The sequence below is a fragment of the Saimiri boliviensis genome, chromosome 10 (genome assembly GCF_048565385.1).
Source record: "Saimiri boliviensis isolate mSaiBol1 chromosome 10, mSaiBol1.pri, whole genome shotgun sequence".
Classification (NCBI taxonomy): Eukaryota; Metazoa; Chordata; class Mammalia; order Primates; family Cebidae; genus Saimiri; species Saimiri boliviensis.
In genome coordinates, this window is record NC_133458.1 from 54299775 (window position 1) to 54325496 (window position 25722).

Here is a 25722-nt window from a genome sequence, read left to right on the forward strand (position 1 = left end):
GTTCCCAGCTGCTTGGGAAATGGAGGTGGGAGGATCACTTGAGTTGGGCAAGTCAAGACTGTAGTGAGCCATGTTTGCGCCACTGTATTCTAGCCTGGGTGACAGAGTGAGACCCTGTCCCAAAAAAATTTTTTTAAGTTAATTATAGTTACTTACTATTGTAAAGGGGGGTGAAGACCCTTGTGTAGCTAGCTATACAGTTGGCCCTCTGCATCTCTGGGTTCTGTATCTGTGTATTCAACCAACCATTGATCAAAGTATTTGGAAAAAAGCAACGAAAAAATAACAATATAACATTAAAAATGGTAACGAATTAAACAACACAGTCTGACGACTATTTACATAGTATTTAAATTACATTAGGCATTATAAGTAATCTAGAGATGATTTAATGTGTATGGGAGAATGTGCATAGGTTATATATGCAAATACTATATAATTTTATATAATCAACTTGAGCATCCACAAGTTTTGGTATGTGGATTTAGGTATTTATGGGGGTTCTGGGAACTAATCCCCCATGGATGATGGACAACTGTATTTGTGCAGGTTTGCTTCCTTTTTATTAAATTCTAGCTGTGGAATTATGGAATCAAAGGATTGGTCAGTTTTAAAGCTTGTTCTACATATTGTTAAATTGCCCTCCAATAAGACTGTCAGTTTACACTTATTGTGTAGAAGTCCTTAAATGGTTTGCTACTGTTGTGATTTGTATCTTTTTGAATACTGGTAAGATTGAACTTGTTTCCATGTTTATTTAACATTAACATTATTTCAAACTTGCTGTTTTACATCCTTTGTTTCTTTTTCTGTTTTACTATTTTTGAAAGTTAATTTTTTTAGGTTTTTTTTTTTGATATTGTAAGAGTTCTTTTGTAAAGAACTTTGGTATTGTAAAATCTCTGCATATGGTGAGGATGTGGAGAATGTGAACCCTTGCACACTATTAGTAGGAATGTAAATTAGTACAGCTACTATGGAAAATAGTATAGCGATTCCTCAGAAAATTAAAAATAGAACTACCATATGATCCAGTAGTCCTCCTGCTGAGTATATACCCAAAAGAAAGGAAATTACTATGTTCCCATGTCCATTACAGCATTATTCACAATAGCCAAGATAAAGAGTCAAGCTAAGTTTCCATGAAGAGATGCATGGATAAAGAAAATGTTCATATATATACTCAGTGGATATATTATTCAGCCATAAGAAAGAAGGAATTCCACCAAGCAGGAACCCACATCCAGGAACAGAGCACTTTGGTCCTCTGTCAGAATGAATGGAGACCAGAAATCAGCTGTTTATGCCCAAGAAAAGCAGAATTTCATTAAACGCTTTTCCTGGATTGTCAGGGTGCTGACTGAGAATGAGATGGGGCACCCAGAGACAGGAGATGCTATTGCCCGACTCAAGGAGGTCCTGGAGTGCAATGCTGTTGGAGGCAAGTATCACCAGGGTTTGATGGTGCTGGTAACATTCTGGGAGCTGGTGGAGCCAAGAAAACAGGCTGCTGATAGTCTTGAGTGGACCCTGACTGAGGGCTGGTTTGTGGAACTGCTGTAAGCTTTCTTCCTGGTGGCAGATGACATTATGGATTTATCCTCACTTGCTGGGGGCAGATTGGCTGTTATCAGAAGGCAGGCGTAGATTTGGATACCATCAATGATGGTGTGCTTCTGGAAGCATGTATCTACCTCCTGCTGAGATACATGTTCTGTTGCATGGAGCAGCCCTTTTACCTGAACCTGATCAAGCTCCTCCTGCAGAGATCCCATCAGACTGAGATTGGGCAGACTCTGGACCTCATCACAGCATGTCCCCCCGCCTCCAGGCAGGGTGGATCTTGGCAGATTCACTGAAAAGAGGTATAAATCTGTTGTCTAATACAATTGATTCCTGTACCTGCAGCCATGTATATGGTGGGCTTCAATGGCAAGAAGGAGTACACCAACGCCAGGAAGATTCCACTGGAGATGGGAGAGTTCTTTCAGATTCAGGATGATTACCTTGACCTCTTTGGGGATCCCAGTGTGACTGGCAAGATTGGCACTGATATCCAGGACAACAAATGCAGCTGGTTGGTGGTTCAGTGTCTGCAGCAAGCCACTACAGAACAGATCCTGCAGGAGAATTATGGGCAGAAGGAGGCTGAGAAGGTTGACCCGGTGAAGGCACTGTGCAAGTATCTGGATCTACTAGCTGTGCTCTTGCAGTCTGAGAAAGACAGATCCACCTTATGCGTCTCATCGAGGAGTACGCAGTGCCCCTGTTCCCAGCCATCTTCCAGGGGCTAGCGCACAAAATCTATGAGCGGAACAGGTGACTGATAGACAGCAAGGGCGGGGAGAGGAGGCTCTCAATAAATTATTGTATAACCTTTTTTTTTTTTTTTTTAAAAAGAAAGGAATCTTGTCATTTCATTTGCAACAACATAGATGAATTTGAAGGACATTGTATTAAATAAGCCAGGCACAGAAGAACAGATGCCTCATGAACTCATTTATATGTGAAGTATAAATGAGTCAAATTCATAGAAAAAGTGTATAAAATGGTAGTTACCAGAGGGTGGGGGATTGGGGAGATGTTCAAAGGATACGCAGTTTCAGTTAGGAGAAATAAGTTGAAGAGATCTATTGTATATTGTAGTGACTACAGTTAATACGTTGTAGCTGTGAAAATTGCTAAGTAGATTTTAAGTGTTCTCACCACACACAAAAAAGGTAAGTATGTGAGGTAATGCATATATTTGTTAAATAGCTTGGTTTAACCATTCTACAATGTATTCATATATCAGAACATCTTGTACGCCATAAATATATGCGATCTCTATTTGTCAGTTGAAAAAAAAAAAAGAGCTCTACATAAGAAGGAAATTAGGCCATCATCTTTTGGGGAAAATTGTCTTGTCCTTATTTATGCTTACACTCAGAAAAATTGTGGATCTCTAATGTTAGGGAGGAGTAGTTTCATTCAGTCATAGAACTTACTGTAAAAAATGACTAGGCCAGTTAGATAAGGGGACTAAATTTGAGAAACTATTTCTGGAAGACTTTAAGGACTAAGAATTCCTTTCTCTGTTGTAACATAGCAAAGGGAAAGAAGGAAGGATTAACAAAGATGAACCAAGAGCACCTTATAAAGGAGAAAGCCATTGATTTACTACAGAAAATAATGCAATAATTTCACTTTGTCACAGAGCCTGTTTCATGCATAAAACACGTGTCTATTGAAAGAAAAGCCTTCTCTACTCTCATGGAGTTGACACAGTTGGGGATTTCTTACTTTGTCACAGAGCCTGTTTCATGCATAAAACACCTGTCTATTGAAAGAAAAGCCTTCCCTACTCTCATGGAGTTGATGCAGGTGGGGATGAGGATGATAAGACAGTTGTTTGTAACTAACTAGAATACAGTGTGAAATTTACTGTAACACAGATAGATAACCTGATTACTCTACAGCATAGTACTAATGGACCTTGTTTCTTAGCACAGAAAAAAATGAGAATGGGCCTGTAGGTGATTGCCAAAAGTTAGAGCTGTTACCTCTCATTCCTGTAGTGATAAATGACATCTGAGAATTAAGAGAAAGAATAAAATGAAATGAGTCTCAACAACAAATTCTTAGTTTTGAATGATTTTTAAATTTTTTTTCCCCCTATTTTTGGGGTTATCAATATGAGAATGATGAGAGTTAAAATTTTTGTCATAATGAAGATATTTTTCTTATATTTTAGGAAGCAGGGAAGTATGTAGTACATTTTAAAAAGTCACGAGAATGGTTAAAAAATGGCAGTCTTCTGATATCTGGGAGATAATTCTGAAGTTTCCAGCTAAATGGATTGTTGAGATATTTATTCTAGTTTTTCTTTTAGAGATAGGGTGTTGCTCTGTCACCCAGGCAGGAGTGCCATGACACCATGGTAGATCACTGCAGCCCCCTGAGTAGCTAGAACTACAGGTGTGTACCACCATGCCTGGGTAATTTTTTTTAAAAAGGTTTTTGTAGAGACAGGATCTTGCTGTGTTTCTCAGGCTTGTTTTTTGATATTTATTTTAGAAACAGGGTCTTACTCTGTCATCCAGGCTGGAATGCAGTGGCATGGCTGTAGCTCACTGCAGCCTCAAATTCCTGGGCTCAAGTGATCCTCCCATTGGGTTTATTTTTATTTTTTTTAGAGATGGGGTCTTACTCTGTCAACCAAGCTAGAGTTGCAGTACAGGATCATAGCTCGCTTCATCCTTGAACTTGTGGACTCAAGGGATCCACCTGAGTAGTTTGGACTTTAGGCATGTGCCATCATACCCAGCTAATTTTTTTAAAAGCCGAACATTTTTAAAGAGATGTGGATGTCATGATGTTACTCAGGCTGTTGTGAAACTCCTTGCCTCAAGTGATTCTCATACCTCAGCCTCCTGAGTAGCTGGGATTACTTGTGTATGAGCCTGGCTCCTGTAACTGTGGTTTTTACTTATTAGTCAACCTGTCTTCATCCTTCCCTTCCTCCTGCCCTTCCTGGCTGCTGGTAACCACTAATCAACTCTCTACCTTCATTAGATCCACTTTTTAAGTTCTTGCATATGAGTGAGAACATGCAGAATTTCTGTGCCTGCCTTATTTTATTTTACATAGTGCCTAACGGTTCCATTCACATTGCTGCAAATGATGGGATTTCCTTCTCTTTTTAGGATCATAGAGTGTAAACCTATGTTTAGGATCATATGTAAACCTTCACAGACTTAATCCTTTTTCTCCAATTAGCTAACCAGGGATCCCCCTCAGTTTAAATGAAGAGTCCTCTATTACCTTGGTGAGGTTGCTGACATCAAGTAAATGTAAAAGAGGTATCTCTTATCTTAACTATGAGAGTCACTGGCTTTCCTAAATTTTCCATGGTGTGTTTCTAGATTCTAACAGAAGGTGTGACTGATGTAAGTTCAGGGGGAAGACTCTAATCTGACCAATTGTTTGTATGTCTCAACTCCAAATAAGTGCCTGTCCTATAGAGCACTTAGGGGAAAGATTGTACCCTGTGCCAAACATGGGCTCATTTGGGGGTCACAGTGTGAAGCAAGAACATTCACTATGTGGAGATTTAGCATTACTTGAAATTTACAGTCACTTACATGTTAAAAAAAAAAAAAGTTTACTCCATTGTGTATATGTATCACATTTTCTTTATCCATTCATTTGTTGATGAAACCTTAGGTTGATTCCCTATCTTGGCTATTGTAAATAGTGGAATAAACATGGAAGTGCAGATATCTCTTTGCTATACTGATTTCCTTTCTTTTGGGTATATACTCAACAGTAGGATTACTGGATCAGATCTATGGTAGTTATTTTTTGAGGAACCTACACTCTGTTTTCCATATTGGTTGTACTAGTTTACGTTTCCAACAACAATGTGCAAGTGTTCTCCTTTTTCTGCATCCTTGCCAGCATGTTATTTTTTTTGTCATTTTGATAAAAGCCATTCTAACTTCAGTGAGATGATATCTCATGGTTTTAATTTGCATTTTCCTGATGATTAGTGATGTCTAAAGGTGCATGCCACCATGTCTGGCTAATTTTTTCTTTTCCTTGCCCCCCCAGTTTTTAAAGGGTCTTTCACTATGTCACCCTGGCTGGAGTGCAGTGGTGCCATCTCGGCTCACTATAACCTATGCTTGCGGGGCTCAGGTGGTCCTCCTACTTCAGCCTACCTACTAGCTGGAACTACAAGCATGTACTACCTTGCCCGGCTGATTTTTGTGTTTTTTATAGAGACGGGAGTCTAACGATGTTGTCAGACTGGTCTTCAGTGCCTGGGCTCAAGCATTCTACTCGTTTTGGCTTCCAGACAATTTTGTCTTTTAATTGAATAGTTCAGTCAATTTTTATTCAATGTTTATTTCAATAGATAAGGACTTGCCACTGACATTTCATTGCTCATTTTCTGGTTGTTTTCCTCTCTTCTTTCTTACTGTTTTTCTTTGTGTTTAAGTGATTTTTCTCTAGTAGTATGTTTTAATTCATTGCTTTTTTTTTTTTTTTTTTTTAAAGAGTATCTATGATAGGTTTTTGCTTTGTGGTTACTGTCGGGGGCTTGCAAAAACATCTAGAAATAACAAATTTTTTTTATTTTTTTAAAGGGTGTCTCACTCTGTCGCCAGGCTGGAGTGCAGTGGCGTGATCTTGGCTCACTGCAACTTCCACCTTCTGTGTTCAAGCTATTCTGCCTCAGCCTCCCAAGTAGCTGGGGCTGCAGACACACGCCACTGTGTCCAGCTAATTTTTGTATTTTTAGTAGAGACAGGGTTTTACCATGTTAGCTAGGATGGTCTTGATCTCTTGACCTTGTGATCCACCTGCCTTGGCCTCCCAAAGTGCTGGGATTATAGGCATGAGCCACCATGCCCAGCCTTTTCTCTCTTTTTTTTTTTTCTTTTTTGAGATAGAGTTTTGCTCTTGTTGCCCAGGCTAGAATGCAATGGTGCCATGTTGGCTCACCGCAACCTCCACTTTCTGAGTTGAAGTGATTCTCCTGCCTCAGCCTCCCAAGTAGCTAGGATTTGCATGTGTCACCACGCCCGGCTAATTTTGTATTTTTAATAGAGATGGGTTTCTCCATGTTGGTCAGGCTGGTCACCCGACCTCAGGTGATCTGCTCCCCTCAGCCTCCCAAAGTGCTGGGATTACAGGCATGAGCCACTGTGCCTGGCCGCAAGTTATTTTAAACAGATGTCAACTAACTTTGATCAGAAGCAAACTAAGGAAAAACTAAAAACAAAACAAAACAACAACAAAAATCTTTAACTCAGTTTCCATCACACTGTGACTTTTTCTTAATGTTGATCTTTTCATATTACCCATTTCTTTTTTTTAAATTTTACTTTTTATTTATCTTATTTTTATTTATTGTTTTGAGACAGAGTCTTATTCTGTCGCCCAGGCTGGAGTGCAATGGCGTGATCTCAGCTCATTGCAACCTCTGCCCCACTGGATTCAAGCAATTCTCCTGCCTCAGCCTTCCGAGTAGCTGGGATTACAGGTGCCTGCCACTGCGCTGGCTGATATTTGTATTTCTAATAGAGATTGGGTTTCACCATCTTGGCCAGGCTGGTCTTGAACCTCTGACCTCATGATCCACTCGCCTGGCCCTCTCAAAGTGCTGAGATGACAGGCGTGAGCCATACTGCCCATCTCTGAACAGGTTGCCATGGTTATTTCTGATTTATATGTTACTATTTTTTGAGACGGAGTCTTACCTACTCTGTTTCCCAGACTGGAGTTCACTGGTGCAGTCTTGGCTAACTGCAGCCTCCTTCTCCTGTGTTCAAGCAATTCTCCTGCCTCAGCCACCCAAGTAGCTGGATTACAGGCGCATGCCACCATGTCTGACTAATTTTTTTATTTTTAGTAGAGACAGGGTTTCACCATATTGACCACACTGGTCTCGATCTACTGACCTCAAGCATTCTGCGCACTTCGGCCTTCCAAAGTGCTGGGATTATAGGCACAAGCTACTGTGCCCAGCCAAGTTACTTATTATTCTTCATGAGTGGATTATACACTGTATTCTGAATTTGTGTACTTTTACCCATGAGTTGTATACCTTCAATCTTTTTTTGTAAGTACCCTGTTGTTTCAGATTGAAGAGCTTCTGAATATGTTTTCCTACTCCCTCCATGTATGGTTGTTGTTGAGAAGTTTATTGTCAGACTAATTGGAGCTCTTTATATATTTGCTTCTTTTCACTTACTGCTTTTTAAAATCCTTTCTTTGTCCTTTCTCTGAGAATTTGATATTTCTTGGGGTAGTCTTATTTTGGTTGAGTATGTTTGGTGATCTCTGACCTTCCTGTGTCTGGACACTTGTATCTTTCCCTAGGTTTAGAAAGTTTTCCGGGTTTATGTTTTATTTTTTATTTTCCAGAAAAATTTAATATGTTTCTTTTTAATTATTCTAAAGTTGAACCGCTGAAACTTGTTCACTGAAACATTTTGACTTGCATTAATGCTTTACGTGGCTGCATTTGTATTAATTCAAATACAAATGGAAATGGAAAAACTGCCAGTACCTGATTTCTGTTACCTGTTTTTCTACTTGCGATCATATACTTAACTACCTTTGACCCCACGAGGAGGGGGGGAAGTAACTTTCAGAACTACCTATAACAGGAAAAAGAGTTTTTTTTTGTTTTGTTTTGTTTTTGAGAATGAAATGTTTCCCATCATAGTGAAGTCTTAAGCATATTCTCCATTAATATGGTTTGGCTCTGTGTCCCCACCCAAAACTCATCTTGAATTGTAATCCACACCTTTTGAGGGAAGGACCTTGTGGGAGGTGATTGGATTATGGGGGCAGTTTTCTCCATGCTGTTCTCATGATAGAGAGCGAGTTCTCACGAGGTCTGATGGTTTAGAAGTGTCTGACAATTCCCCCTTCATTCTCTCTCTCCTGGCACCTTGTGAAGAAGGTGCTTGCTTTTCCTCCTTCCCCATGATGGTAGGTTTCCTGAGGCCTCCCAAGCCATGTGGAACTGTGAGTCAATTAAGCCTTTTTTCCTTTATAAATTGCTCGATCTCAGGTAATTCTTTTTAGCAGTGTGAGTATGGATAGTACATCCACATATTAGCAGTGTGCTAGCTGGATGTCTTTTGGCATAATTTTTTTTTTTTTTTTTTTTTTTTTGAGACAGAGTTTTGCTCTCGTTGCCCAAGCTGGAGTGCAGTTGTGCGATCTCAGCTCACTGCAACCTCTGCCTTCCAGGTTGAAGCGATTCTCCTGCCTCAGCCTCCTGACTAACTGGGTTACAGGTGCGCACCACCACACCGGGCTAATATTTTGTATTTTTAGTGGAAACTGGGTTTCATCATGTTAGCAAGGCTGGTCTCGAGCTCCTAACCTCAGATGATCCACCTGCCTCGGCCTCCCAAAGTGCTGGGATTACAGGCATGAGCCATCGCGCCCACTCCTTTTGGCATAATTGTTACACATTTTGCATGGATAGCACACAGGTTGGTGTTTTCAAAAAGGCCAACCAATTCAGCCTCACTTGCCTCCTGGAAAGCACCAATAACTGCACTGTGGAACCATAGATCTGTTTTAAAGTCCTGAGCAATTTCTTGCACCAGATGCTGGAAGGGAAGTTTGCGAATCACTGGTTCCGTGGACTTTTAATAACGTGTAATTTCATGGAGTACCAAGGCCTGTGATGATGATGTTTCTTCACCCTTCCAGTAGATGGCAAACTCTAGTGAGCGACCTCCTGGCTGCTTTACCACCAGGTTGATTTGGAGGCAGTCGGCTTTGTAGGCACCATGGTATAGAGACCCCCTTACTTACCTTTCCTTAGGCTGGAGCTCTGTGAACTAGAGGTGATGCTGGCCTTAGAGAGTGACACTGGTGTGGTGGTGGCTGCAAACACAATTGAAAAGGATTATTTTTTAAAACAAGCTTTCTGCCCCTTCTTATTTCTCCACTCCTTGAAACTATTCTTAGATTTGTTTTGAGGTTATTTGCTATATCTTGTAGGCATGCTTTGTTCCTTTTCATTCTTTTCTTTTTTCCCTTCTGTGTCCTTTCTTTTTTTGAGACGGAGTCTCACTCTTTCACTAGGCTGGAGTGCAGTGGCACAGTCTCAGCTCACTGCAACCTCTGCCAGCAATTCCCCTGCCTCAGCCTCCTGAGTAGCTGGAACTACAGGCACCTAACACAACACTTGGCTAATTTTTATATTTTTAATAGAGATGGGGTTTCATCATGTTAGCTAGGATAGTCTCGATCTCTTCACATCATGATCCGCCCGCCTCAGCCTTTCAAAGTGCTGAGATTACAGGTGTGAGCCACTGTGCTCGGCCCTCTTCTGTGTGTTTTTAAATAGTTTGTCTTTGAGTTCATGGATTCTTTCTTCTGCTTTATCCTTTCTGCTCTTCAGAGCCTGTAGTGCATTTTTCATTTCAGCAAATGTATTTCTCACTTTGAGGATTTTTTTGATTTTTTTCCATTATTTCAATATCTTTGTTAAATTTCTCTGATAAATTCCTAAATTGCTTTTATGTGTTATCTTGGAGTTGTCTGAGTTTCCTTAAAACTGCCATTTTGAAGTTTTGATCTGAGAGCTAACCTGTTGCTGTCATGTTAGGGTTGGTCCCTTGCTTCTCGCTTTGGGGAGGTGATGGCTGCCTGTTTGCTCTTGTGTCTTGTGGTCTTATGTGTGTGGTTTTGCACTGAAGGATTAGTTATGTATTCTAGTCTTCAGTGTCTGGCTTCTGGCTTGTTTTGGTCCTACTCTAGAGTATGTTTGCTGAGTAGTTTTGTGCAGTTGCCTGTTGAATCTTTAATGTCAGATTGCTGCCTCTTTTTCACCACTAGATGGCGCGGTAAGCCCAAGTTTGCTTCAGCTGGGGCAAGTGTTCAGAGGACTGCCTATCCCCACTGGCGGGTGGGGGCAGGGCACGGGGGAGTTGGTCCTAAAGAGGATACTCCGGCTGTGTGGGAGGGCTGGCCACAGGTTGGTGCCCAGAAGACCCGTGGAGCTTGCCTCCTGTGGTGTGGTGCTGCTTAACAGCCACCCTGATTTGGCATCGTTTTTGGCTGAGATAACCATCAGAGTTTCCTGGGGATTTCTAGTCCTGCCTTCCCCTCTTTTTCTCTCGCCGCTCTCAGGACTTTTTCATGCTGCAGGCACTTACAATGCTTCTTGTGGATTAAATCAGGAATGGTTTTCCTGCAGGAGAACCCAAGATAGTGAAGAAGCTTGGCTGGCTGCCTCATTCTTACTTTTTCCAATATAAAACATGGAGTCTTAGGGGATTTTTCCATGGGGTGCCTCGCAGATTTGGGGAGGGGAAATCACAGAAGTTGGTTTCTCTTACCATCTGTTTGGAGTTTTAAATTTCCCTGTGACCCTGGAGATCATCTATACCTCAGGTTTGAGTTCTGGGATATTGCTAGCAATAGTCTTAATTCTGGATATTTGTTTTTGGTTTATTATGGGGGAGAGTGAAGCCAGATGACTTCTGTTCTGCCATTTTGATTATGCCACTTTCCTGATATTTTAGCATGTTGAAAATACTCTGCTGGCTTCTATTGTGGCTGTTGAGAAGTCAAAAAACGGACTCTTGCTGTTTTAAATATAGTCTGTTTTTTCCTTCCATTTCTTTTATAGTCTTCTCTTTGTTTTTAGCTGTTTTGCAGCTTCCATTGTGGTGTTTTTATGTGTGGAATTCTTTTTATTTATTCTATGTAAGAGTTACCAGCTTTCTTGAATCTGATTTTCTGCCCTCATTTTGGGATCTGTATGGCTGCAGTTGGAAGGGGGTGGTGAACAATGATTTCTCTAAGGTTTCTGGGGGCCCCATAGCTGCAAGGTGAGAACACAAGTGAAGGCAGTGTCTACCACCGATTTACCTTGGGAGCCCTGATGACTTTTATAAATAGTAGAGACTAGTGAATCTTATGAAAACCAGATGAAACAGATTATTTTTCTTAGTAAGAACTGGTGTTCCAAAGTGGTAGTTACAATAAGAATCAACTGGTATTTGTTGATGGTAAGATTCTTTTTTTTTTTTTTTTTTTTTTTTTTTGAGATAGAGTTTCGCTCTTGTTACCCAGGCTGGAGTGCAATGGCACGATCTCGGCTCACTGCAACCTCCGCCTCCTGGGTTCAGGCAATTCTCCTGCCTCAGCCTCCTGAGTAGCTGGGACTACAGGCACACACCACCATGCCCAGCTAATGTTTTGTATTTTTAGTAGAGACGGGGTTTCACCATGTTGACCAGGACGGTCTCAATCTCTTGACCTCGTGATCCACCGCGCCCGGCGACAGTAAGATTCTTAGTGCAGTATTATTATTCATCTTTATTTCCTAAACACATACATGCTTAATAGAATGTATTGGGTGAATGAAATACATATTATACTGAAGCATATGTGGCGTATACTGCTAAATCAGAAATTGACCATATGTCTGAAATTCCCATTTATATTTTGTTTAAAATTATTTTAGGCTGGGTGCAGTGCCTTACCCCTGTAATTGCAGCCCTTTGGGAGGCTGAGGTAAGTGGGTTGCTTGAGCACAGGAGTTCAAGACCAGCCTGGGCAACACAGTGAGACCCTGTCTCAACAAAAATTTTAAAAATTAGCTGGGTGCGATGGTGTGCGCCTCTGGTCCCAGCTACTTGAGAGACTGAGGTGGGAGGATTGCTTGAGTTGGGAGGTGAAGGCTGCAGTGAGCTGTGATCATCCACTGCACTCCAGCCCAGGTGACAGAGCAAGACCCTGTCTCAAACAAAATTATTTTAATGAGGTTTTTTTTATATCTCAACTTTCATGTGTGGGCTAAACACATACTTTATATGTGTTTAAAAAGTATGTATTTAGCCCACGTTTATTTTTCCACATACATCATTTCTTTTTTGTTTTGTGTTGATAGTAACTCAGTCATTTATTTCTTTTCCTTTCTTCCATTCTAATATTCCTTTTGGCTGTTTGTGTTTAGACTATATCACAGATCTGTTTGCATCTGTTCCCCCCATCTCCCTTTGTAATTATTGAGTTATACCTTTAAAAATTAACTTCATTTTTTAGACCAACTTTAGGCTCACAGCAAAACTGAACAGAAGGTACAGACTTCTCATATACGCTGTCCCTCCACACATGCATAGCCTTTCCCCATTATTAACATTCCCTACCAGAGTGGTATATTTGTTCCAACTGATGAACCTACACTCACATATTGTTACCACCCCGAAGTCTGTAGTTTACATTAGGGGTCACTCTTGATGTTATAAATTTTCATGGGTTTGGACAAACGTATCGTGACATGTATCCACCATAATATCGTACAGAGTATTTTAACTGTCTGAAAAATCCTCTGTGTTTTGCCTATTTATCCCTCCCTCCCCACTATGCCTTGGCAATGACTGATCTTTTAATTTAAAGTCTCCATAGTTTTGCTTTTTCCAGAGTGTCATATGGTTAGAAGCATACATTATGTATCCTTTTCACACTGTTTCTTTTACTTAGTATGTGTTTACATTTCTTCCATGTCTTTGCATGTCTTGATAGCTCATTTCTTTTTAGTACTGGAGAATATTCCATTGTCTGAATGTACCAGTTTGTTTACCCACCCATCATGGTTGCTTCCAAGTCTTGTGAACTATGAGTAAACCTGCTATAAATATTGTAAAGATTTTTGTGTAGAAATAAGTTTTCAGCTCCTTTAGATAAATACCAAAGACTGTGATTGCTGGAACATGTTTAGTTTTATAATAAACTGCTAAATAGCCTTCCAGAGTGGCTATACCATTTTACATTCCCACCAGCAGCAGGTGATAGTTCCTCTTGCACTGTATTTTTGGGCATTTGGTGTTGTCAGTGTTCTGGATTTTGGTGATTCTAATAAGTGTGTAGTGGTATCTCGTTGTTTTCATTTGTGTTTCCCTGATGACCTCAGGTGTTGAGTATCTTGTAAGATGCTTATTTGCCACCTGTATATCTTCTTTGTTGAGGTGTCTGTTAAGGTCTTTGATACTTTTTATGGGGGGAGGGGGACAGGGTCTTATTTGTTCATCCAGGCTTGAGTGCAGTGGCACAATCTTGGCTCCCAGCAACCTCTGCCTTCCAGCTCAAGTGATTCTCCCACCTAAACCTCCCACCTCACCCTCCCGAGTAGCTGGGACTATAGGCATGCCCCCACTGTGCCCAGCTAATTTTTGTACTTGTAGTAGAGATGGGTTTCGTCATGTTGCCCAGACTGGTCTTGAGCTCCTGAGCTCCAGCAGTCTGCCTGCCTCAGTCTTCCAAAGTGCTGGGATTACAGGCTTGAGCCACCGTGCCCAGCCTGGTCCATTTTAAATTATTTGTTTTCTTATTAGTGAGTTTTAAGAGTTATCTTTTTTTGAATAATAACCCTTTACTAGCTACATCTTTAATCTATTGTGCCTTTGGTGCTGAATCTAAAAAGTCATTGCCAAAATCCTTGGTCATCTAGATTTTCTTCTGTGTTATTTTCTAGCACATACCACGTGTCCTAATTTAGATTTTTTTTTTATGTGTACATCCAGTTGTTCCATTACCATTTGTTGAAAAAGACTGTTTTATCTCCATTATATAGCCATTACTTAAGATAAGTTGATTATATTTAAGTGGATCTATTTATGGACTCCCTATTTTGTTCCATTTATCTATTTGTGTATTCTTTTTGCCAATAACACATAGTCATGATTTCTCTTTTTATTTTTAAATACAATGTGTAATCCTTCTATTTAGTTTGACTTTTCAAACAGATGGTTTCTTGCTTTTATGGTGGCAGAATTCTTTTTTTCTGAGAATTGTGATGAGGTCAGTTATGAATTTTTTCTAAGCCTGAGATTAGACTGTGAAGGATAAAACTAAACAAATTCTTGGTCACAGAAAGAAATTAAAAACTGACTAAGAATTCTAGTCTGTTAGGAGTAATATATTATAGTATACAGTGATGCTAGGGCGCTGTTTTCCATCTTACCACTTCTATGTGTAAAGATCTAGAAGTGGTTTTTTCTTTTCGTTTTTGTTTGTTTGTTTTTGAGACAGAGTCTCACTCTTGTCACCCAGGCTAGAGTGCAGTGGTGCCATCACGGATCACTGCATCCTTCGCCTCCTGGGTTCCAGCAATCTCTGCCTCAGCCTCCCGGATAGCTGGTACTATAGGCGGCCACCACCATGCCTGGTGAATGTTTTGTATTTTTAGTAGAAAGGGGGTCTTGCCATGTTGGCCAGGCTGGTTTTGAACTCGTGACCTCATGATCCATCCTCCCTGGCCTCCCAAAGTGCTGGGATTACAGGCATGAGCCACCGCCTCTGGCCTAGAAGTGGCTTTTATTATTACTAGTATTTTTTGAGGCAGAGTCTTGCTCTTTTGCCCATGCTGGAGTGCAGTGATGCGATCTCTGCTCACTGCAGCCTCCGCCTCCTGGGTTCAAGTGATTCTCCTGCCTCAGCCTACTGAGTAGCTGGGATTACAGGCACATGCCACCACGCCTGGCTAATTTTTGTATTTTTTATAGAAATGGCGTTTCAGCATGTTGTACATACTGGTCTGGAACTCCTGACCTCAGGTGATGTGCTTGCCTCGGCCTACCATAGTGTGGAGATTACAGGTGTGAGCCACCATGCCTGGCCAGAGGTGGCTTTTAAAAGGCATATACTATGATCCGTTAATGTCAGATTTGATTTTATATACAGTGGTCTGAATTATGGCCAGAATTTCTTTTTTTGGTATTACGGGTACCAATCTTATAGGTAAATAGGCATAGATACTATTCTACATTTGTAAGGCTTGTATCTTTACAAACTGCTTTGGTATGTATTTTCTATTTAATCTTTACACAAACACCATTTTACAGCTGCATCTGGAGATCTGAAAGTTTATCAGTTATCAAGGTTGCAGAGCATAATCTTGAACCTAGGTCTCCTGAGTTTGTAGGCATCTCACTTTATCTTAGCTGTGCCATGTAACATGATTACAGGAAGTTTAATGGAGGCATTTAAGGTTGGATTTTGGGGTGGGTATGATAGCTTATGCCTATAATCTCAGCACTTTGCGAGGTCAAGGCAGGAGGATTGTTTGAGCCCAGGAGTTTGAGACTAACTTGGGCAACATAGTGAGACCCTGTCTCAATTAAGGAAAAAATAAAGAAAATGATTGGAATTTGAAAAAGAATAGGCTCTGCCAAAAAGTGGAAAAATTCTAAGAAGGGTGAAAGGTAGGTTGAAAGGATAAGTAGTGAGAGCAACATAGGTGTGTGGGTCAAGGAAAGAAGTGATGTCACAAAAAATGCCCTTTGTTTATATATAAATAGGATTATTTGTTTTTTCGAGGATGTTTTGATGTCAAGAGGGGTAACTGCGGTTATGTTGTCCATAACTCCTGTCTTGGCTATGCCATTGTTTCTATACATGTTTTTCATATAATGACTTCATACCTGCAGCTGTACTTGAATTATTTAATATACCTGAGTGCATATTCCAAGATTCCTTTTCCTGGGTTATGAAACTAATATGTGTCCATTGCAGAATCTTAGAAAACTTCCATCTTAAATAGTGGAATTTTAAGTGTTAAATAAGTTAAATATATTCAATATTTAATTAAATAATTAAAAATAATGTCTTTTAATACTTTGGGTTATCTTTCAGTTTGTTTTTGTAATGCATGTATACTTCTAAAGTTTAAAAATAATTGAGTCAGTGTGTGATAATTTTATTTCCCTAGAAGCTAGTTTAATTTTATTCTGAAAAATATTTATGTTTTGTGATTGTTGTAGGCTTATATTCTAAATATATGCCATTAAAAGTTTATAGTTGTTGGCTGAGCGTGGTGGCTCACGCCTGTAATCCCAGCACTTTGGGATACCAGGGTGTGCAGATCACTTGAGATCAGGAGTTCAAGGCCAGCCTGGCCAACGTGGTGAAACCTCATCTCTACTAAAAATACAAAAATTAGCCAAGTGCGATGGCGTGCACCTGTAATCCCAGCTACATGGTGGCTCAGGCAGGAGAATTGCTTGAACCCAGTAGTTGAAGTTTGCAATAAGCTGAGGTCATGCCACTACACTCCAGCCTGTGACACAGAGCAAGACTCTGTCTGAAAAGAAAAAAAAAAGTTTATAGTTACTTTTACCTGTATGGTTACAAGTCAGGATTGCGAGTACCTTTTGGGATGCTGTATAAAGACTGGAAGAGTTTTGGAGTGCTGTTTCACAAGTATCTTCATTTTACTGTGTTAATATTATACTTTAATAAAGTTTAATAGTTATTAAAATACTTTCAAGTTGATAAGATTAACACGAATGGTTGGAAAGAGAAATTTGGAGACATTTTAGATGACTTTTCTTCAGTTGTAATTTTAAGTGATATATAAATAGTTCATTTTGTTAAAAGTTTTGTTGCTTAGGAAATACTATCTTATATAATGTGTCTAAGCTCCACCTATTTGGAGTAACTTTTATTTTTTCCCCCAAAGAACATGTCTCACTTTGCCACCCAGGCTGGAGTGCAGTGGCATGATCTCAGCTCACTGCATCTGTGCCTCTCAGGTTCAAGCGATTCTCCTGCTTCAGCCTCCCAAGTAGCTAGGATTGCAGGCACCTGCCAACGCGCCCAGCTAATTTTTGTATTTTTAGTAGAGATGAGGTTTCCCCATTTTGGCCAGGCTGGTCTTGAACTCCTGACCTGAGGTGATCCACGCACCTTGGTTTCCCAAAGTGCTGGGATTACGGATGTCAGCCACTGCGCCTGACCTGGAGTAACATTGTGTAATAGGTGGATGGCAGCCTGCAACGGGATTTCAAGGACTTTAACAGCAGAAAATAGAGTAACAAACCATTCAGAAATGTGGGAACACTTTAATTTATTCCAGAAGTTAAGTTATATGGGAACAGATAAGGACTTTATCTAGTTTATTCACCCCATATCCCTAACATTTTTCTTAGGCTACATGTTTGTTGAGTCAGTGAATTCCTGTTTTTATTTGCTGTGCTCTCATATGCTTGGAGTATTTTCACTTAAAAAAAGAAACCAAAAAAACCACTTTGTCGGTTTTATGGGTGAAAATATTGTCTTTTAATTTGTATATTATTATTAATGAATAAAGTTTAAAAACGTTTATTAATCACGTGGATTTAATTTTTTGAAAATTTATTTCAGTAGTCTGGACCTGTGCTATTAAGTATGGTAGCCACTAGTTTCGTGTGACTATTAAACACTTAAAGTGGAACTAGTTTCAAATTAAGATGTGTCATAAATGTAAATACACATTAGATTTTGAAATCTTAGAGAAAACTGTAAAATCTCACAATTTAAAAATGCTAGTTCCATGTTAAAACTATAATGTTTTGTACCTTTTGGGTTAAGTAAAGGTTTTATTAAAATTAATAAAATTGTTTATCAATTCAGATTTAGTTTACTGTCTAGATCAGGACAGTACTTACATAGACAGTAATCTAATCATTACATGATTAGAACCTGGATTATGGTAGTATTTATAGAAAGGAAAATAAGGAGTGATTTTTAAGAGACTATGCAGTATGCATATATACTGTATAATCTCAACTATATTCCTGGATATTTCACAGTTCTTGTGTACTTCCATCTTGATTTTGTAATCAATAATAAGCTTTTTGAGGGCAAAGGTTTATGTTATTATTTTTATATCTTTCTCTATATTTTGTCCTTTGCTGGGTGCATAGGAAGTCATTTGAACAAAGAATAATTTTACAGGATATCAGATATTTTGCTTGAATTTTTAGAATGCAACTGAATGATCCCTAGAGTTATTAAACCCTTTATTTAAATATTACAATATCACCAGGTAGTCATATTGAGTCATACTGTTTTTGAAAGGAGCCACGGGTAAGGGAACCAACAGCTCGTCTTGTATATACATAGTCATTTTACATCTTTTTTCATTTAATCCATATAGTAACCATATGAGGAAGGTATCAGTTACCATCTTACAGATTAGGTAACTAAGATCAAGTAGTTTATCTGTTACGTTATTCATCCGTAGATGCTCAATTTCAACAGTAGCACTTTTCCACTGTAGCTGTCGCTTCAACTAAAGTTAGTTAAGTAATTTGAAATAAATTTAATATTTTTGTTGACATGAAGTAAATGAAAAATACTTAGATTGAAATGTATAATGATAAATTTTCACAATATGTATTTCATATTCAGTAAGGAAGGAAATTTAGAAATATTCCTCAAAACCTGGGAGGAAAAAGAAAAGGCATTCTGATTTTATTTGTGCATTGTAATTTCTAGTGTGTGCAGATTTTAAAAATTACCTATAGTGGGTGCAGATTTTAAAAATTGTAATTTTTTTGTTTTAAATATTTCCTTTGTTTTCCAGATAAAATCAAAGACAAAATTAAAGAGAGAGACAAAGAAAAAGAGAGAGAGAAAAAGAAACATAAAGTAATGAATGAGATCAAGAAAGAGAATGGAGAAGTAAAGATTTTGCTGAAAAGTAAGTTTTATTCAGTGATTTTAGTTCTACTTAATTGTACTGTTTAGTGTCTGTATTGGCTAAGTGAATAAAATAAGAAATGTTATTTGGTGCTGAATTTTGTGGAGAATAAACAATAATGAGGAAATGAAAAGTAAATGTAACAATGGAGCATTCTAATCTGTATGGTGACATGTCTTATAGTATATATTTAGTGAGCCATTAAAAAGTTATTAAGTTTTATTAATTAAATTTAATTTCTTCAATTATTTAAAAATAAGTTATCTAATTCTATGTTTGCATTACTGGTTTTACTCATATTTAGATAACCTAAATTAAAAGGAAGAAATTAAGAAAACTCGCCAAAGCAATTTTTAGTATGATAAGAGATGGTACAGGAAGTGATTTTCTTAAAAATATTTGACTGTGATCACCATATCATAGTCTAGGATTTAGAGGGAACATTTTGCTCTAAGCTAAATCAGAAGGGATATGTTTCTTATATGTTTAAGAATATCTTTGTTTTATTTTCTTTTTCTCTGTTACAGTTGTTTGTTACAATTGCATTCATTTGCTGTTTTTATATGAGAGTGGGTGGGGAGAAGAATTTTGGGGGTAGGTGATTGGGTATTAAGTATACTACAAATCCTATCAATAAGCCTCAATTTGTAAAGAGAGAACTTGCGGTCGAATAGATATAAGGATAGTCTTAAATTCACTCAGATGTCAAGGTAAGAAGAATCAGTGGAATTTGATTGTTAGACAATTAGCACATTCACTAGCTAGCAAATTCGCTAGTCCTATCAAGTTGACATTTGATGATCAGAACATGTTGACCTTGATTAATTTCATAATGAACTAAATTATTGATAGGGCTTTATGTTTGCTTAGGTGGGGAAAGACCACAGCACTACAGATGTAACAAAATAACTGGTAGTTTATATTCTTTAGGATAAAGAGCATTAGATTCTATGTTTTCATTGCATGCTTTGTCATGTTTTCAGATGTTCGTTGTCTGTTTCTACATGTGAGAACTTTATTTTCTATGATATTCTTTCAACCTTGAAGAAATACATCAGAACTGCTGCTTAGTTAATGCTCATGATCCTTTCGTTCTGTTTCTTTTGCCAGTGTATTCTATATGTGTTGTCTAGTTAGATTGTAAGCCTTTGGGGCAGGAATTGAATATAATCACCCTAGTCCTGTACAGCAGCTAGCGATGAATGCTTGAAAGTGTACTTAAGTCCAGATGCAGTGGCTAACTCCTGTAATCCCAGCATTTTGGGAGGCCAAGGTGGGCAGATCACTTAAGGTCAGGAGTTTGAGACCAGCCTGACCAACATGGTGAAACCCTGTCTCTACTAAAAATATAAAAATTAGCCGGGGATGCTGGTGGGTACCTGTAATACCAGCTACTTGGGAGGCTGAGACACAAGAATCGCTTGAACCTGGGAGGCGGTAGTTGCAGTGAGCTGAGATCATGCCACTGCATTCTAGCCTGGGCCATAGAGCAGCCTCAGTCTCAATTAAAAAGAAAAAAGTCTACTTAACTTTAACGTTGTTTAGTCAAATGGCCCTTTTTTTACCCTGGTTTAATCAAATAGTTTTCTTATTCATTTGAAAATGCAATGCTATAAATACTGTCACTGAGAAGGAATGTATTTTAGAAATATTTTATGAAAGCCTCATACATTCTTGTTTGAATGCTGGATTCCTAACGTAATGTGAATAATGTGGATCCAGAGATTATACATGGAAATAAAATTTAAAACAGCCTAAAAGTTGAGACTTTTTTTTTTTTAAAGTATTAACTTTGAAGTAGACAAAAATTTAGGTGATATTTTGAACTGAGTTAAACTGAAACTAGTGATGATTAGGGTAAAATAATGAGATAGATGTGGAAATTAATTTGTGACTTCTGGGATGACCATGGAAAAATTTAGGGAAAATGTATTCTCAGTGGAGGTAAGTAATAATTTAATTACTGCCTTAAACAGTGTTACCAAGATTAAATGAGGGAGAGTATGAGATATGTGCCAAGTATAGCATCTGGCTCACAGGTACGTAGTAAGTAGATATGAATCTTTCTTGTAACCATATGTGAGAGACTAACTTTGTGATTAAAAAGCAACAAAACCAAACTATCTCCTCTCCTCAGTTTGTAGTACATAGATAATTACGTGAATAAACACGATTCATTTGGATAAGAGTACTTGTCTCATTGAAAGCACTGAGTGTTATGTGTTACTATCTACCAAAAAGAATTTGCTTAATATATGGAGCCATTTCCCAAGTGAGCCTGTGGTGATGGTGGGGAAAGGCATCTTTTGTTGTTGGTGACTTGGAGCAACAAATCATTTAGTTTGCTGGGGGCAAATATACTTGCATCTAATACTGTGTTCCGCTTTTTTCTTTGTGGCCTGCAACTTTTATTCTATCCTTATAATTTTTTTCTTCTGATAAAAATAATGTTGCAAGCTGTGGTATATACAAGCATTGATGGATGATGGCATTTGAATCTAAAATAGATGCTAACTATTCCATACCAATTCATTTCCTCCAAGTTTTTCTTAAAAATTGTGTCAGGTGGCCGGGCGCGGTGGCTCAAGCCTGTAATCCCAGCACTTTGGGAGGCCGAGGCGGGTGGATCACGAGGTCGAGAGATCGAGACCATCCTGGTCAACATGGTGAAACCCCGTCTCTACTAAAAATACAAAAAATTAGCTGGGCATGGTGGCACGTGCCTGTAATCCCAACTACTCGGGAGGCTGAGGCAGGAGAATTGCCTAAGCCCAGGAGGCGGAGGTTGCGGTGAGCCGAGATCGCGCCATTGCACTCCAGCCTGGGTAACAAGAGCGAAACTCCGTCTCCAAAAAAAAAAAAAAAAAAAAATTGTATCAGGTAGGCTGCATGTGGTGGCTCATGCCTGTAACCCCAGCACTTTGGGAGGCTAAGTTGGGTGGGTTCCCCTTCAGGCTAGGAGTTTGAGACCAGCCTGGCCAACCTAGTGAAACCCCATCTCTGCTAAAAATAGAAAAATTAGCAAGGCATGGTGGCGCTCACCTGTAATCTTAGCTACTTGCAAGGCAGAGGTAGGAGACTTGCCTCAACCCAGGAGGCAGAAGCTGTAGCTGAGATTGCACCACTGCACTCCAGCCTGGATGACAGAGCGAGACTTGGGTATCAGGTTTTTTTGACCAGAAATATATACAAAATCATATACACAATAAAAATTTGTTAATGTAAAAATGTTACAAAGGTTTATTTGCTAAGAAAGTTGGATCGTTTTCTGTTTTCAAAATAGTTTAAAGGAACAAATAAGTCTGAAATAAAGCTTATTTAGTGGGTTTCATCATTTTATACTAAAGTTCACCAACTGCTTTTTCTGATCATATGTAATATGTTCCAGGCATTTTTGTGTTGTTTATTAATGATAAAGTGTGAGAATATGTGTTATGATTATAGTATTTTTGAGAACAAATGTTTATCATTTTAGCATTTTAAAGAAGTTTGCTGGTGAGCAGTTAGAATGGGGGTTAAAATAAGTCAGTGTTCAAAGTTATTGGTAGTGTTCTAAAGGTCACAGGTAGATAAATCATGGCTGGAAGAGTGACAGCATTGCAGTGCAAAAGAAGCAAAGTCATTCCCCAGGGACCAAAAGTTGAAATTAACTAAGCTAATTAGTACTGTTTTTCCTATGCATAATAATGGAGGGGGGAGAGAAAGACAGATACAAATTTTATGAATATAAATCTATAGTAAACATATAAAATTCATAAATATATGTATAAATTACCATATCAGATAGGAAATCAGATCCAATTTTTCTGAGTAACTTTTGTTTTTCACTTTATTAATACAGAAAGTATACGAAAGTTAGTGGTAGAATCAGGCCAGTGAATTTATGATTTTAAAAGGTTCCCCCCCACCCCCCCATAATTAGCCAAGCCATTAACAACTCATGCTGTCTTTGTTTGTGTGTGTGCTTCTTTCTGTCTCTGTGAGTGTATTTTTTTCTCTGGCTCTAAGTATATCTGCATCTCTGTTTCTGATTCCTTCACTCCCAGTCTGGCACTCTATCTCTGGCTCTGACTCTATACATGTGTACATCTGTGCTGCTCTTTGTGTGTGGTCTGCCATGTGCATTTGTCTGTGACTTTGGGGAGGGTCTCCCATCAACATTTTACTTTACTTTTCTTTTTTTTTTTTGAGATGGAGTTTTACTGTGACACCAAGTCTGGAGTGCAGTGGCACAGTCTGGGCCCACTACAGCCTCTGCTTCCTGGGTTCAAACAATTCTCCTGCCTCAGCCGCCTGAGTAGCTGGGACTACAGGGACACGCAACCATGCCTGGCTAATTTTGCTGTTTTTAAGATATTAATTAGCCTAAATATGATGTTTTGATAGTTCATACCTAGGCAGCAAGTCTGATTCTGATAACATTCAAATATATGTCAACTGCTTACAGATAAGACTCTTTGGAGAATTAACACTTTGCCTTTTATGACTTCATATACCTATGTAATGAATAACATTGACACGTTTCTGTTTTCGGTTCTTATGATACTAAATTGTTCTTCATTGCATACTTAAAAATTATCACTTTTATGAATTATTACAGATAATTTCTGAACATTAAACTTCACTTTTTTAGAATGCTATCAACTTGAGATAGTTTTTGTTGTTTTCAGGGCTGGAATTTAGTGGTAGTCATATGTGCAAAAACTTGACTGAAAGGACGATAAGGGAAAAAACTATAAGCCTTATGTAGTCTGTTAGTGAGATAGATAGATTTTTTAATTCATACTTTAAGTGTTCTTGTTTAGCAATATGCTAGATACCATCAGGGGTATAATGATGGAAAAAGAGGTGTCATTTCACTCTAAATTAATACAGAGGTTATTTGTTTCACTCATACAGTGTTGACAGACACTTAAGTATCCTATAAGTGAAACATATAACTTTTATAATATATGAGTTAGGAGTGAAGAACTTGAGAAATGAGGGAAAGGATGTAAGAGTTGTCTTTAATGCAGTGGTCCCAAACCTTACTGATACCAGTGACCAATTTTGTGGAAAAGTTTTTCCATGGATGGACAGGGGATGGTTTTGGGATGATTCAAGGGCAATACATTTATCATACACTTTATTTCTATTATGATTACATTATAATATGTAATGAAATAATTCTATAACTCACCATAATGTAGAATCAGTGGGTCCCCTGAGCTTGTTAATCTGTATTTGCAGCAGCAGCTCCCAGCACTATATCATTGCCTTGGCTCTGTCTCAGATCATCAAGCAATAGATCCTCAGAAGGAGAATGCAGCCTAGATCCCTCACATGCGTAGGTCACAATAGGGTTCACTCTCCTATGAGAATCTGATGTTAACAGGAAGTAGAGTGCAGGCAGTAATGTGAGTGATGGAGAATGGCTGTAAATACAGATGAAACTTTGCTGGCTCACCTCCTGCTGTGCAGCCCAGTTCTGACAGGATATAAACCAGTACTGGTCTGTGGCCTAGTGGGTGGGGACCCCTGCTTTAATGGATGGTATATCAGTCCATTCTCGCACTTCTGTAAGAAAGACCTGAGACTGGGTAATTTATAAAGAAAGGGGGTTTAATTGGCTCATGGTTCTGCAGGCTGTACAGGAAGCATGATGCTGGCATCTGCTCAGCTTTGGGGAGGCCTCCGGAAACTTTCAGTTATGGTGGAAGGTGAAGGGAAAGCAGGCACACCACACATGGCCAGAGCAGGAGAGAGGTGGTGATAGGGGAGCTGCTGCACACTTAACCAGATGTCACTCACTATGGCGACACAGCACCAAGGGGGAAATCCACCCCCATGATTCAGTTACCTCTCACCAGGCCTCACCTTCAACTGTAATTGGGGATCATATTTCAACATGAAATTTGGGAGGGGACACAGATCCAAACCATATCATTTCACCCCTCACGCCTCCCAAATCTCATGTCCTTCTCACATTGCAAAATTCAGTCATGCCTTCTCAGCAGTCCCTCTAAATCTTAACTCATTCCAGCATTAACCCAAAAGATCAAAGTCCAAAGTCTCATCTGAGTCAAGGCCAAGTCTCTTCCACCTATGAGCCTATAAAATAAAAGACAACAAGTTAGTTACTTCCAAGATAGAATGGGGGTATAGGCATTGAGTAAATACTCCTGTTTCAAAAGGGAGAAATTGGCCAAAAGAAAGGGGCTACAGGCCTTGTGCAAGTCTGAAACCCAGCAGGGCAGTCGTTAAATCTTAAAATTCCGAAATAATCCCGTTTGACTCCATTCCCCACATCCAGGACACTCTCATGCAAGAGGTGGGCTCCCAGTGCCTTGGGTAGCCCCACCTGCTGTGGCTATGCAGGTTTCAGCCACTGTGGCTGCTCTCAAGGGCTGGTATCGAGTGCTTGAGCTTGAGGCTATTCCAGGTGCACGGTGCAAGCTTTTGGTGGATCTACCATTTCAGGGTCTGGAGGACAATGGCCTTCTTCTCATAGCTCCACTAGGTCGTGCCTCAGAGGAGACTCAGTGTAGGGGGGCTCCAACCCCACATTTCCCCGCATTACTTTTTCCAAACCTTTATGGTTTGGAAAATTTGCAGTCTGGTCATGTGGTGGAAAAGAAAAGCCAATTGTCAGGGAAGGAGTTCAAGCAGGCTGCAGAAATTTGCATAAACAAAATGAAAGAGCCAACTGCTAATAGCCAAGACAATGTAAAAGTCCTAGAAGGCATTTCAGA

General features: G+C 39.1%; 1 protein-coding gene and 1 pseudogene across 1 annotated transcript in view; both read left to right on the forward strand.

Annotated features, from left to right (window-relative positions):
* LOC141580076 (farnesyl pyrophosphate synthase pseudogene) overlaps positions 1 to 2387 on the forward strand; it is a 30088-nt pseudogene extending 27701 nt beyond the window's left edge.
* RSBN1L (round spermatid basic protein 1 like) overlaps positions 1 to 25722 on the forward strand; it is a 106089-nt gene that overhangs the window by 47031 nt on the left and 33336 nt on the right. Inside the window, exon 2 of the mRNA XM_003921137.4 lies at positions 18875 to 18991. Coding sequence (XP_003921186.1) covers positions 18875 to 18991 — 117 coding nt within the window. The remainder of the gene's footprint in view (positions 1 to 18874; positions 18992 to 25722) is intronic.